Consider the following 14413-nt stretch of genomic DNA (forward strand, 5'->3'; position numbering starts at 1 on the left):
AGAAAGTTAATTCAATTTCCCCCCAAAAGACTGCGGCTGTGGGGCAGCTCTACTTTATTCTTTCTCTACGGTAAGATAAATTACGCGGAAGTGATGCATGCACGCACGACTTTTGGTCAATGTGATTGGTTAAAGGAGACCAGGGGCGGATGTGACGTATGCCAGAGGCGGAAGTGGGGCGTTTGGTGGGTCTCTTTCATCTCGGACGCTTCCCTGGGCAGGATGGAGGCGTCTGGCGCTCTCAGCGTGGAGGCCTTGCGGGAGCGGCTGCTCCAGGGGCTCGAGGCCGAGCATGTGGTAAGCGGGGCAGCCCCCCAGGGACCTTTGACCCGCCCCTCTTTCTCTGAAAAAGAAGCCGCCGCTTCCTTTGTTGGAAGAGCCATTCTGCTTCCTTTCCCTGCGTGGCTCCTGGACGCTCTTTATAATAAATAATAATAATAATAAATTTTTATTTATATCCCGCCCTCCCCAGCCGAAGCCGGGCTCAGGGCGGCTAACAACAATAAAATAATACAACATTCATTTATTCTCTCGCAGCGCCAGCCTGGTCCGGGTTTGCTCGGAAGGAAGGGCTGCTGTGTTTAGTGAGCTTACTCCGAGGAAAGTGTGCACAGAAATATAGCCTCACACTAATTAGGTGTCAAGGGACGCGGGTGGCGCTGTGGGTAAAAGCCTCAGCGCCTAGGACTTGCTGATCGAAAGGTCGGTGGTTCGAATCCCCGCGGCGGGGTGCGCTCCCGTTGCTCGGTCCCAGCGCCTGCCAACCTAGCAGTTTGAAAGCACCCCTGGGTGCAAGTAGATAAATAGGGACCGCTTATTAGCGGGAAGGTAAACGGTGTTTCCGGATGTTTCCAGATGCGGCTTTGTCACGCTGGCCACGTGACCCGGAAGTGTCTCCGGACAGCGCTGGCCCCTGGCCTCTTGAGTGAGATGGGCGCACAACCCTAGAGTCTGTCAAGACTGGCCCGTGCGGGCAGGGGTACCTTTACCTTTACCTAATTAGGTGTCAGCTGCAAATCTTGGCAATTAAAATATTGGGATCTCAACTGAGGAGTGCAAGGAAAGAGATAAGTAATAGATATTAAATTTTGTCTAAAATGAGATCAAACCAGAATGACTATCACCCATATTCTTGGACCTGTGGGATGCCTTTTAGCATTGTCATAAGCGTGTCTGCTATTCCTAAGTGTTTTCCACTGAGCTTGCTGGGGTTTGCTTTCTATTAGTGTACCTAGGATTGCAGCCTTGACCAGTTTTGGGTGGTTCTGTGGTAAGATTAAGAGCAGTGGGTGTACCCTTCTTAGTAGGGAGTGGACCGTCACTGTTTCTGTTGTACGCCTTGGTACGCATTATGCACACACCTTGGTGCTTGGCTTGGCTTGCTTTGTATTTTCACGACATGCAGGTACCTTACCCTGAAATGAATTTGCAAGGGGAGGGGTAGCCTGCGTTGACTCCTCTTCTAAACTCTGTATAATCAACCTTTTCCTCATCCCATTACACAAGGAGGTGGAAGACACAACCCCTGGACGCTGTGCCACAAGCTTCAAGGTCCTGGTAGTTTCCCCACGATTCCGAGGAAAAGCCCTGTTGCAGCGGCATCGGTAAGTAGGGAGAGGATGAGTTAGCATAGCTAGGGGGACTCTCTTCTCCTCTCACTGGTTGGCAGTGTCTCTTTAAAGACTCAGAATCTTGAGTCAAAAGACTCCCAGATAAAGTATTCCTTGTAACTCTCAGCCGCTCTTGTCAGTGATACAGCTTCAAGTGCTGTTCCTTACCCAGCAACTTCTCCCTTCCATTATTGTTTCATTCTTCCATTTACTTCCATTTCTATCCCACCATTGCTACAGGGACCTCAAGGTGGATCACATGCCCCCTGCCTGATTTTACCTTCACAAGAACCATGTGAAGGAGGGTTAGGCTGAGAGTGACTGGCCCAAGGTCATTCCATGAGCTTCATGGCACAGCAGATGTTTGAATCTGGGTCTTCTAGTCCAGTGATGGCCAAAATTGGCCCTCCAGCTGTTTTTGGACTACAACTCCCATCATCCCTAGCTAACAGAACTGGGATGATGGGAATTGTAGTCCCAAAACAACTGGAGGGCCAAGTTTGGCCATCACTATCCTAGTCCAACACTTTTAGCTCTTACACCAGGCTCATTACACCCCTGCCTACATCACTTAACACACTGCAGTTTAACAAAATTTCATTGCATTCACAATGAATTATGTATATTTCAAAAACACACTCACTGACATTTTCCGTATCCTTGGAATTTATTAAATTGATTTTCTGATTTTTCATTAATGTGATCAAAGTGGCTAAATCAAAGCTGCCTAAGGTTTAATTACGTTAAACCAAATAGCACTTTATAAATATGCAAGACTCGGGAAATGTTTTACAAACTTTGTCCATAAAAACACGGTCAGTGATTATTTTCTGGAAAACTTGGAATCAATAAAATGCCTTAAATAGAGGGGGCTCTTCTCTGAAGTTAGCCATTTGAGTTGTATTTAATAAACAAAACTAAATATTCATGTCATGTTAGGCTTACATGTGGTATAATTGTCTCTTCCAAAAGCACTTAAATGATTGTGTATATTATTGATCCCCCCCCCAAGTGTTGCTTGAATGTTTTATTCAAACAGACTGAAATCTTTACTTGGAAATTTTATTTATTGGAGTACTTGTAAATGTTCAGACATAACAATTCAATAGCATAGACTTCCCTTACATTGTTTAAATTTTAGGGGTGGGGGAAATGAAGGCACTGAAAACTAACATACTAACAGCCCAAAGTGCTGCGTATTAGATACAGATGTTTCATTGTATAGTGGTATGAAAAAGTTAATTACGACTTTGAAGCCAACCAATTTGACTGGTATTGTACGGATTCCCCATGTTACTAATCACATCTGCAGCCATTCATTTTTGGAAACGTCAAAAATTTCCGCAGAGAAGAGTGGTGAAACAGTTTCCACACCACACCACTGACTTCTTGAATTAATCGGTTTGATTGCGTGCGTTAGAAGTTGTTGCTGGTAGCTAAAAATGGCCAGAGTGGTATTTTAAAAACTTACATTACTGACCAAGATGCAGTCTAGAAGCAAGAATGCCCTTGGATTTTTGCCCATTTCCATCTCCTCTCCCCACCTTCCCTAGGCTGGTCAATGAAGTCTTAGTGGAGGAGTTGAAGCACATTCACGCCTTTGAGCAGAGAACGCTAACGCCAGAGCAGTGGGCGAAAGAACAAGAAGCTAAGTGAGAGAGGAGCTCCTCTGCCCTGGAAAAGGCGGCAGCGGCGGAAGCCCAGAGACCAAAACAAACCCCCAAGGGAATGGAAGTGGCAGCTGTGGAGCAAACATATGCAGGCATGGGATCCACCCAGGTCTCCCCAGTGGGAAGATTAGGAGGACTTGGAAGAGCATGTAGCGGAAAATAAAATGTAAAACCAGTTTCCTTGTGTGTTATATTACTCATTCCTACCTGTTGGACTCTGCTCTGAGCATCTCTGAAGCCAAATTCTCTAAACAAGGATAGGGTACCTGTGACCCTCCAGGTGTTGCTGGATTACAAACCCCATCATCCCTGGCCATTGGACATTCTGGCAGGAGCTGATGGGAGTTGGAGTTCAACAACATGGAGGCTCATAGGTTTTCCACTCCTGCTTTGACAATACCTTCCTATCCTGCGTGTTTCAGATTTTTAAAGGGGGGGGGTGTGCAAAGGGAATGGGGCACTAAGTATTTTTTTCCCCTTTACCTATAGGTGAAAAGGTTCCAGCTACATTTTTTTTAGTAAGTGTGCAAACTAACACTTTGTTTTTGTTGGTAGGAGATCATTGCTTGATCTCTTCTCTTCCTCTCCCAGCCACCTGTCATTGATTGTTAAAAGAAGTCTTGGCCCTTAAAGAAGCGGTAAATGAGGTGGGATTGTTCTTGCGAATATAGAGTAAGATTTTAAAGTCCCAGGAGATAGAAGGGACCTCAAGGGTCATCTAGTCCAACCCCCTGCAATGCAGGAATCTTTTGCTCGACGTGGGGCTCAAACTCACAACCCTGGGATTAAGAGTCTCATGCTCTACTGACTGAGCTAGGGAGACAGAGAGAAGAGGGCAGCTGGGTGTAAAGCAGTGATTCCCAAACTTTCCCGACCACTTGAAAATTGCTGAGGCTCTTGGTGGACCACTTAACGAAATGTCCACCTGTTGTAGCAATTGTAATGTGTTGTGTTAGGGACTGCAGTTTGGGAACCGCTCTTATGCTGCCCTCTAGTGGTTAAACAAAACAACTGTAGAAATACGGTTTGGTGTGACTGGCTGTACGTACTCCTATGACAAAAAAATGGGAACAGTAGGTTTTTGATTGTGTTTGCTGTCCTCTGGGTGCTTAAAAGATGAGCTTGTATTATCTGATTGCATTCTGGACTGAGGGGACGGGGAGGTCAGGCCACTTGGTATTAAATTCTAGCCCACCTTTCTGGAGGAGGTGTCGGTGATGTTTAAGAAGAGGTTAAAAAGGAGTACTAGGCAAACTCCACTAGTACTGCCACACAATATAAGAAAACTTGATTGATCGTCGTGAGTTTTGACTAATATTCATATAAACTTGCATATGACAATACTTCTAAAGAAACAAGCGTACTTTATTAGGTAATGCACACTTGCGGTTGTTGCAGCATACATCTTAAAAAGATATTTCCCTTCTCACACATAGGAGGGGAATGTGTCTTCTAAGAGAGCCCTTGGTACCTGCTTTTTAAAAAGAAGTACTTACTCACCCCACCCTCTGCTAGTTGCTGGCCGATAGAAATGTACCCCGGCCTAGTTAACCAAAATGTTCAACTGATTGTCAGTGAAACATTGCAGCCCTGGTTAAAATGTGAGACAAAACCACTGCAGGAAGGTGGTCCTACAGCACTTCTACAAAAAATCCTGAAGGTGGGTAAGGTTTTCTCAGAGGAGGCAGCAACATGGAGGTGGTGCCATGCGTCTAAACTGGGAGCTGGGAGGCAATGCGGAGGAGGACGCCAGCAGGTCGTGGGGCAGAGAGGCGACTGGCGTGCAAGAACTTGGCAAGAGGGTGAGCTTGGTGCTGCCCAGGCAGAATGAAGGCAGCAGGTGGAACCTGGCTAGCCAAAAGCAAAGCCCGTTTGGAGCTGGCAGGCTGACTTTCTGCCCTGAGTTTGGGGGTGGGTGGTGCTTAATAATGCCCTGAGGATCCACCCATTTAAAAAACTGAAGGGTTTAAAAAAGACCAATGAAACAAAGTCGAGTATGACCGATGGAGAACAGCTATTGGTTGGGTGGCAGTGGAAGGGCGGGTGCTATTTCTTCACAATCTGCTCCAGCTCTGAGATGCGCCGTTCCTGTTCTGAGACAGTGGCTTGAAGCCGCTTCAGGTCCTCCGAGAGCTGCTCCAGAGCTGGACTCTGTGGGAAAACACAAGGCAAACTTCAGTTCTGACCCACAGCAACCGGTTCTTCCAGCTCTGACTCTGTCCCTTATTCTGATGACCCTCGGACCCAGACCCACTGGCCCAGTTCTGGTGGCGGCCCAGATCTTGGGCTCTCTCCCCTTCTTACCCCTGGCGCTGTCCCTTCGTGGGAATGTTGGCTTCTTTTGGGCCCTTGAAGGAGGGTCTGGTTGACCTTGAACTCTCTGGTCTTCTGGGGCGTGTAGCCGTCCTTGAGGGAGATGAGAATGGGGCTGGCGTTCTTCCCCGACAGCCACTCTTGGGAGGTCAGGGCAGCATCTGGGCCAGCTGTGTCAGGATACAGGTCCTCTTGGAACAAGTCTGACTGCAGAGAAGGCACACAAAGACACAGGCTGAACAGAAGGGGCAGATAGATCTAAAAGGGACCTCCCACTCTGTTATTGGGGAAAGAGCAGCAGTTCCTCTCCCTCAGGGGGACGACTCCTGGGCCTCTATCCACCCTTCTGTCAAGGATTTCCTGAAAAGGTCCCTCCAAACTTCATTTATTTTTATTTATTTCATGGCATTTACATACCGCTTGAAAAAAAAAGAAAAAAACCCCAAAGTGGTTTATGAAAAGTTGAGAACAACAAATCCAAACTCATATGGTCAAGAGGGTAAAATGGATGCCTCAATTACACAGAACAAGGCTAGAGAATTACTTAGGGGCCACATTCCCTTCTGGGAAGCCTTTGAGGAGCCACATGCTAGAGGGGGGAGGGGCCAGAGACAAAAGTGGGTGGAGCAATAAATGCAAATTTTGCCTTTAAACAGAAGTTGAGTTTCTGCAAAGACACCCTGTGGATCTCCCCATCCTCCACAATTTACAGAACCCGGGAATCTCAGCTTACCTTCCGAGGCACAGTCATTGCAATGGGTTCACATTTCCTCTCGTGGAGCTTGTAAAACCTGGGAGAGGCAAGAAACACTTCTAGTAAGGGTAAGCCTTGGAGGGGAGGGAGACGAATGCCCCGAAACGAAAGCCAAAGAATCCTAGATGTTTTGTTTTTGCCTCGATCAGGGAGGCAGGGCGGTGCAGTGGTTAGAGAAGCATTGACCCAACATGGAACTGGCTTGGCTGATGGGAGTTGTAGTCCTAAATGTCTGGAGGGAGGGTGGATTGGTGTTTCAGACCAGGACTAGCCAAATGGGGGTTCAAATCCCCACCCAAGTAGGAAGCTCACTGGGCCAGTTACTATTTCTTAGCCCAGGAATGGATAAACTGTGGATGTTGCTGGACTCCAGCTCCCATCAGCCCCAAGCCAGCATGGTCAGGGGTGATGGGAGTTGCAGTCCATCAACAAATAGAAGCCAACGGGGCAGCTAAGTTTACCTGGCAGGTGTGTTGGGAGGATAAATTGAGGCAGGAGGAAAGGGACCGGGAATGCCCTCCTTTGGGTGCGGGGTGGGAAGAGGAAGAAACGCATTCCCAAAATACCTGGCAATCTCGCATTTGCTGACATCCAAGCCTCGCTTGGGCATCCAGCCTCCTCCTCGCTGCGACTCCTTGGAGGTGAACATGGATAGGTAGTGCACAAATGGCGCCTCTCCGGTGAGCTCAAAGTAACGGATGCTGCTGTCTCCCTGCAACAGCGCAGGGAAATACAAGGGTTTGATTCCAGAGCTTTCCCAACTGTAAACCCCCTCTTCCTCCCCGTGAGCTGAGATGCCCTTCTAACAATTCCAGTGAAGGATACAAAACTCTGCCCTCTCTTTAGAAGAAGTTTCTGTTCCCCTCGTCCTCTCTTGAAATGTCTGTTTCAAGCGCTCCCCTGCTCTCTTCCCTCAGATCACCACAACCCCCTCGATTAGCATCGCAGAAATTGTGAACAGCTCCTCCGGAGTTCTGCTTCTACACACCGACAGCCCCATCCATCCAGGACTCACCTTGCCGGTCAGGTAAACCACGTTGGTGTCTGGATCATAGTAAGGCAGGAGGACTCCGCTGCTTGTGTCCAGCTCCTGGAGGGTTAATGGCTCCTCAGGTTTCCTCTGCAGAGGAAAAGCGAGAAAGCAAGTTAAATTTAAGTGGGTGGGACCAAGAGTCCAAGGAGGAAGAGAGACTAGAAATCCCGAGTTGAAGGCAATTCTGCTTATGAAGGAGAAGCATATATTCTCATGTGGTAGGTATCCCCATTGCTGGATGAAGGGGTTCTCGAACCACAAAACATGGGGTTTTATCCAGCAAGGCTCTACTCACTGAGATTAAGGAACGTAAGTTAGCCACGTGTATTAACTTCGGTAGGTCTACACTGAGGAGGACTAGATTGGAGATGACCCCTGGTTGCAGGCTCATAGCACAGTAGTCAAGAGACTCAGGGCTTTTCCCAGCTAGAACTCAGTTCCAGCACCTCTCAGGTGGGCGCCATTGCCATTATAAGAGAATAAGCATTCCTGATGGACTTTTTGGAGCTGGCCAACCTGACCGGAAGAATCCGCGAACAGAAAGAGGAGGAGTACCAAGAAGAATGGAAGAAATTTAAGGATTATTTAGTAAAATATTCTAAGATAATATAAGTAGCACTATCTGTGAGTACCAAATTGGCTTAGGAGTTAAATGTTTTAAATTGCATAATAATATGGATAGAAGTGAATATGATAAGAAAGATGTTAATTGGCTAAGTTAATTTCATTGGAAATTAGTATTGGGAAACTGCTACAATGAGTCATATGGAAACTCAGCTAGAGGGATTTGAGGAAGTCATCTAACAATGGTAACAAAAATGGGATTATAATAGGATTAATGTTTGTATGTTTTTTATATTGCAATGTGTTTTTTTTCTTTTTTGTTGTTTATTTTTGTTATAAATTTGGAAAATCAATAAAAAAAATTTGAAAAAAAGAAAGAAAAGAGAATAAGCAGTCATGGTGAGTTCCAGCACCTCTTTTTCCAGAAAATAGCATTGAAGAGACTGAACTCTGAATTAGAAGACCACATCTCCAGCAGAGGAAGGCGATTTTAGGTGAGGAGCCTTAGTACCAACATTCAGTCTGTAATGTGGGCATAACAGCTGGTCTGTTTTACAGAGATTTTTGTCAGAACCGCTGACAAAATGAAGGGGAACCACATGCTTTATGAGCGAACAAAAGTGCAAAATAAATGCGCTACATTATTCAAAAATCTTGTTCAAAAGAAAGTTAATGAGCAATAACTAGAGTACCTGTGATAACACACGCAATTCCCCCAATCATCTGTGTGTGTGTGTGTGTGTGTGTGTCTGACTGCTAATTTGTCGCATCTGCGGGAACTGAAGTCAACGAAAGCTTAAAGGCCGTTAGTGGCCTTTACGGTGCCACAAGACACCTCGTCGTTTTCACTGCAACAAACCAACATGCCTACTACCGTATTTTTCGCTCTATTGGACGCACCGGATCATAGGACGCACCGGACCATAGGAGGGGGAGAACAGGGAAAATTTTTTTTCCTTGTTCTCCCCCTCTAAAACAAGGTGCGTTCAAGGTACATTCACCAGAGCTTGTGGGGCTGGCTGTGGGGGGAAGCGCTGCTTTCCCCCACCGCCAGCCTCAAAGATCCCTGAAGCCTTTGGAGCGCAGCGCCCCGCTGCCCTGCAGAGGCTTTGCCCACAGCCATCCCCAAGCTAGAACAGCGAGACGGAGCCCTCCGTCTCGCTGTTCTGGCTTGGGAACAGCCTTGCTAGCTTCTGCAGGACAGCGGGGTGAAGGCACCCCGCTGCCCTGGAGAGGCTGTGCGCGCAGCCGTCCCCAAGCTAGAACAGTGAGACGGAGCACTCCGCAGTGCTCAGTCTTCCTGTTCTGGCTTTGGGCTTAGCGGCGCAGCCTGCATTCGCTCTATAGGACGCACACACATTTCCCCTTAATTTTTGGAGGGGAAAATGTGCATCCTATAGAACGAAAAATACGGTACTCTTTTGGAATCTGAAATGTGTACTCCTTGTCTTTTAAAAGGTTTCCTTTGTTTAATTATGTAGAGGAGGAAGGGGGCACAGGTGGCCGTGTAATGCCCCAACAATATATATCCTTTTATTAGCAAGCCTCCCTTGAAGCAGGGGCGGGTTCCCCCTTCTCCATTACGGCAACGAAAGATACACATCCTGACAATCGGAGAGGACAACCCTCCTTTCTTCTCACCAGGTCCCACAGCGCCACTTGACGCTCACTCATGCGGCTGAAGCCCGTTGTAAAGAGCTTCCCATCGTTCACAGTAATCGCCCGGACAGGACGCGAGCCCTCGTGGGGGCGGGGCAGCTCCTGTGGTGGGAAGAAGAGGCGGGAGGAAGCATCAGATACAGCCAAGACTTTGGCCACACCTATTCCAGGTAGGCTCCGCCCACATCTATAAAGTGTCACTCGCTAGGGAGACAGGCTCCATTTCCTCCCCACCATGCCGGATGGGTGTCCCTTGCTCACAGCTTTACAGATTCAGGACTCTCCAGTTAAATGGGTTGGCACCAGATACCTGATGAAGCATCTCTCCCAGTTTAATCAATTTATGGCCGTGGAAGATGTTGCAACGGCCGCAATCCGAGATTGGGTTTTTCCCCTCCTCCTTAAAGCACAAGGCAGAGTCGTGGGTGATGTTTCTATAGGTGGCCAATAAGCTTTGACAAAGTGGAGCCTTTGACAAGATGTTGCCACTGGCTTCTAGACCCTCCATCCCATCCCGGGTTGTGGCCAGTCAGCATTCCGTGCCCACTGAGCATGCTCAGTCCTAATTACACTACCTGGGACAGGGGAGTCTTTCTGATGTATTTCCCTAAAGGTTTTTTTTTGAGGGGGTTGTACTTCTGCAAACATTGCCCCCCACCCACTACTGCCAGCTCCCTCTTATGCATGGGTGGTGCTGTTGGAGTGGCACTGACAGAAAATCAAGATCCCTGTAAGTATTATATATGATATTACAGGGGGTTAGACTAGTATTCATTTACCGTATTGGCCTGAATATAAGCCTCACTTTCCCCCCCAAATTCTGACTGTGAAATGTTAAAGTGCGGCTTAAATTTGCGACCTTACAAAAATTGGCTTTTATGATATCGCTGCTGAAACAGACATATGGTAAAACAGAACGGGTGTGAGTGCCTGTGGAATTTTAAGGGAGCGGCTTATATTTGGGCCAATACGGTATTATTATTTAGCTTGTATCGACTGTATTTGTTATCACTTCTTTTTGGAAAATTCAATAAAAAGCTGTTAATAACAAAAAAACCACCCCCCGTATTCTGTGTGGGAGTTAAGAACGAAGCCTGCATATAAGCCAGGCTTCCTCAAACTCGTCCCTCCAGATGTTTTGAGACTACACTTCCCATCATCCCTGACCACTGGTCCTGCTAGCTAGGGATCGTGGGAGGCCAAAAAACATCTGGAGGGCCGAGTGTGAGGAAGCCTGATATAAGCTGTGGGACCTCTGATTCCCAGATCAAGCAATAGGGGGCAGCTAACTTCACCTGGCCCTGCCTTGTGGGATTCTGCTCTTGGCAGATCAAATGCTGGGATGGAGGGACCCTTTAGCTTGACCTAGGGAATTATTCACTAGGTCTTGTATATTGATCTAGATTTTCCCCTCCTGCTGCCACAGGACACAGGACCTGCTTGCAGCTCGTACTTACGTTGGCAACAGCGCCTCCCGCTCGCGGGTCAAACACCCGAACGCGTTTGTCCCGGCAGGCCGTGCACAGCAGCGACCCGTCCTGGTTCCAGGCCGCGCTGTAGATGGCATCTGGGTGCATCTCGTCCATGGAGAGGGCCGCCTGCCCAACCCCCACGTCCCAGACCATCACTGCATTGTCACAGCCTGCAAAAGAGAGCAAGGCCATCGATAACAAAGGACCGGCAACGGGAGGGAGAGAGGGTTGCGCGCCGGCCAGATTGCGAGTGCGGCGCCTCCGTGAGCCCGCCGCGCACCTGCCGCTCATTACCTGCGCTCAGCAGGAGGTTCTGCGCCGTCGGGTGCCACGTGACAATCCCCACCCGCTTGGAGTGGCCTTCGAGGGTCACCAGAGGATCGCTCAAGGACCTCACGAGGCCGGCTTCAGGCACTGCCCAGACCTGAAAGCAAGGCACCAAAGAGAATGGAGGACATCAGGAGCTCCCAGCTATGCCTAGCCCATACCTGCAGGGGCAGCCAGACCCATAAGCAAACCAGGAAATGGCCTGTTGAGGGCTGTAGGTTTGCCAGTGCGTGTGTTCTGGGTGAGAAACGCCCCCTGGGGTGTCGGAGATGCTGTTAAGGCGCACTCCTTGAAGTATTGCACCGTGCCATTCCCTGCGAGGTACCGCAGGGCACTACTCAGATCGCTATTTATTTGGGCTTGCAGGGGCTGGGAATAAATCCTAATAAGGGGGACAGCCCTTCTCACCTACCAGATGAATTCTTTTCTAGGTGACCTTTGAGTTACATTTGGGTTGTTTTCAACTTTCACTTGGGGAACAGCCACTGAAATCAATGGATCTAACTAAGTGATGGCCATTTACGGATCCATTCATTTCAATGGGTCTACTATGAGTAAAAGTTAGTTGAAGACAACACTTTATCTCCCCCTTGAAGATCCGCCCCTTTGACTTTTGGAACCCTTTCATGCATAGTTGGCTATAAGGTAAAGGACCCCTGGACGGTTAAGTCCAGTCAAAGGCAACTCTGGGGTTGCGGCACTCATCTCGCTTTTCAGGCCGAAGGAGCTGGCGTTGGTCCACAGACAGCTTTCTGGGTCATGTGGCCAGCACGACTATACCGCTTCTGACGCAACAGGACACCGTGACGGAAACCAGAGTTCATGGAAATGCCGTTTACCTTCCCTCCAGAGCCGTACCTATTTATCTACTTGCACTTTGATATGCTTTCGAACTGCTAGGTTGGCAGGAGCTGGGACTGAGCAACAGGAGCTCACCCCGTCACGGGGATTCGAACTGCCAACCTTCTGATCGGCAAGCCCAAGAGGCTCAATGGTTTAGACCACAGTGCCACCCGCGTCCATATAGTTAGCTATATTGTGGTGCTGGTAACGCCAAGGTTGCAGGCTCAATCCCCGTAAGGTACAGCTGCATCTTCCTGCATTTCAGGGGGCAGACAATATGATCCTCAAGGACCCTTCTGTGATTCTATCATTCTATGTGTTCCACCCTATTCCCTTTGTATCTGCCTGCCCATCCCATGCCTTTTCTCCCCAGCTTCCTGAGAGGAGGTAAGGGGTGGAGTGACAAAAGATAAAGGGTAAAGGGACCCCTGACAGTTAAGTCCAGTTACGAACGACTGTGGGGTTGCAGCGCCCATCTCGCTTTACAGGCCGAGGGAGCCGGCGTTTGTCTGCTTTGCAGCCATTTTTTCCGGGTCTTGTGGCTAGCATGTCTAACCCACTTCTGGTGAAACCAGAGCAGGGCACGGAAACACCGTTTACTTTCCCGCCGGAGCGGTACCTGTTTATCTACTTGCACTGCCGTGCTTTCGAACTGCTAGGTTGGCAGAAGCAGGGACCGAGCAACGGGAGCTCACCCCATCACGGGATTCGAACCGCCAACCTTTTGAACAGCATGCCCAAGGCTTGGTGGTTTAGACCACAGCGCCACCTGCACAGGTTCTGTCAAGCACTGCCCACCAGCGCCCCTGTCTGGAAGCACCCTAAGCTCCTCCCCCAACATCTCCCTCTAAGCCCCACCCACTTGTCTCCGTCCACCCTGCTCTTGGCAAATGAGCCCAGCTCCTACCTTCCCCCACCCCCATCCCTTTTCCCCATCCAGCTGCCCCCACTCACCATAACGCTGCAGTCCTCAGATCCACTGGCAATGATGTGGTCGTTGTGGGGGCACCACTCCACATCCAGCACGGGGGCTGTGTGGCCCGAGACCACCGGGGCCGCCTTATCCAGACGGCCAGTCTGCAAAAAGGAGGAGGGCAGAGAGGGCCAAGTGAGTTCGACTGTATATACTTCAGGGTGAAAAGGCCAATACTTCATTTAAATCTCTTACTTATTGCTAGCAGCTAGACTTGTGATAAGCCTGGCCATTGGGGGGAAACTTGAAAGGGGCACCCATATCTAATTGACTTAATAGAGTTTGGCAGCTGGCCCCAGTAGAGAAAGTGGCCGACAAAGAGATTGAGACATAAAGGACTCATTTACAACGGAAGGGCCGTGTTCTTCTGATTACATAAATAATAAAAACAACCCTGAACTTTTGCAGACATCCAGATTTTTGGGGGGGTTGTCCCAGGTCAGTAGTTCTCAAAGGGTGCGGCAGGAGAGGATGGCAAATGTGGCAGGAAGATTCAAGGATAATCAAAGAAACATTTAAACAATTCGGTAATATAGTATACAGTGGTACCTCGCAAGACGAATGCCTCGCAAGACGAAAAATTCGCAAGACGAAAGATTTTTTTGTTTTTTGAGTTGCTTCGCAAGACAAATTTCCCTATGGGCTTGCTTCGCAAGACGAAGACGTCTTGCGCCTTTTTCTTAAAACCGTCAATGCATTCCTATGGGAAACCATCAATGCATTTCCTATGGGAAACCGTGCTTCGCAAGATGAAAAATTCACAAGATGAAAAAACTCGCAGAACGAATTAATTTTGTCTTGCGAGGCACCACTGTATTCAGTAATATAGTATAGCCAGGGCCAGATTTAGGTTTGATGAGGCCCTAAGCTACTGAAGGTAATGGGGCCCTTTATATGTCCAGCTGTTCTTTCTCAACAACAAATTGTCACTGTTTTTTGTGTTGAATATAAGCTATATGGTAATTTATGGACCTAATAGGTATCTAATGCCATTTTGGAAATCTACATCCAGTGTTTTTTTCTTTACATTTTTTGGGGACCCCCAAGAGAGTGGGGTCCTAAGCTATAGCTTGTTTAGCTTATACGTAAATCCGGCACCAAGTATAGCATCGAAATGATTTTTTTGGAATATACAACCAGAAACAGCATCAACTTTGGTGCTGCTAATACAGCCGTTTGACTTCACCCTGAGAGG

General features: G+C 48.3%; 2 protein-coding genes across 3 annotated transcripts in view; one reads left to right on the forward strand and one right to left on the reverse strand.

Moving 5' to 3' along the window:
* The first annotated feature begins 141 nt into the window (after positions 1-141).
* BOLA2B (bolA family member 2B) lies at positions 142-3456 on the forward strand. Its single transcript, XM_083409821.1, has 3 exons — positions 142-297; positions 1507-1604; positions 3164-3456. The coding sequence occupies exons 1-3, from the start codon at positions 223-225 to the stop codon at positions 3264-3266; spliced, it is 276 nt and encodes a 91-aa protein (XP_083265947.1). The 5' UTR covers positions 142-222; the 3' UTR covers positions 3267-3456.
* CORO1A (coronin 1A) overlaps positions 2659-14413 on the reverse strand; it is a 79472-nt gene continuing 67717 nt past the window's right edge. For both annotated transcript variants that reach the window (XM_083409724.1, XM_083409723.1), the window contains exons 3-11: positions 13200-13322; positions 11370-11499; positions 11061-11245; positions 9586-9705; positions 7363-7467; positions 6914-7059; positions 6327-6384; positions 5585-5800; positions 2659-5431 (exon numbers count right to left, since the gene is read on the reverse strand). In XM_083409724.1, the coding sequence (XP_083265850.1) occupies positions 5327-5431; positions 5585-5800; positions 6327-6384; positions 6914-7059; positions 7363-7467; positions 9586-9705; positions 11061-11245; positions 11370-11499; positions 13200-13322 (1188 nt within the window). In that variant the 3' untranslated portion in view covers positions 2659-5326. The remainder of the gene's footprint in view (positions 5432-5584; positions 5801-6326; positions 6385-6913; positions 7060-7362; positions 7468-9585; positions 9706-11060; positions 11246-11369; positions 11500-13199; positions 13323-14413) is intronic.

Source organism: Podarcis tiliguerta, assembly GCF_965153285.1.
Source record: "Podarcis tiliguerta genome assembly, chromosome: 13".
Taxonomy (NCBI): Eukaryota; Metazoa; Chordata; class Lepidosauria; order Squamata; family Lacertidae; genus Podarcis; species Podarcis tiliguerta.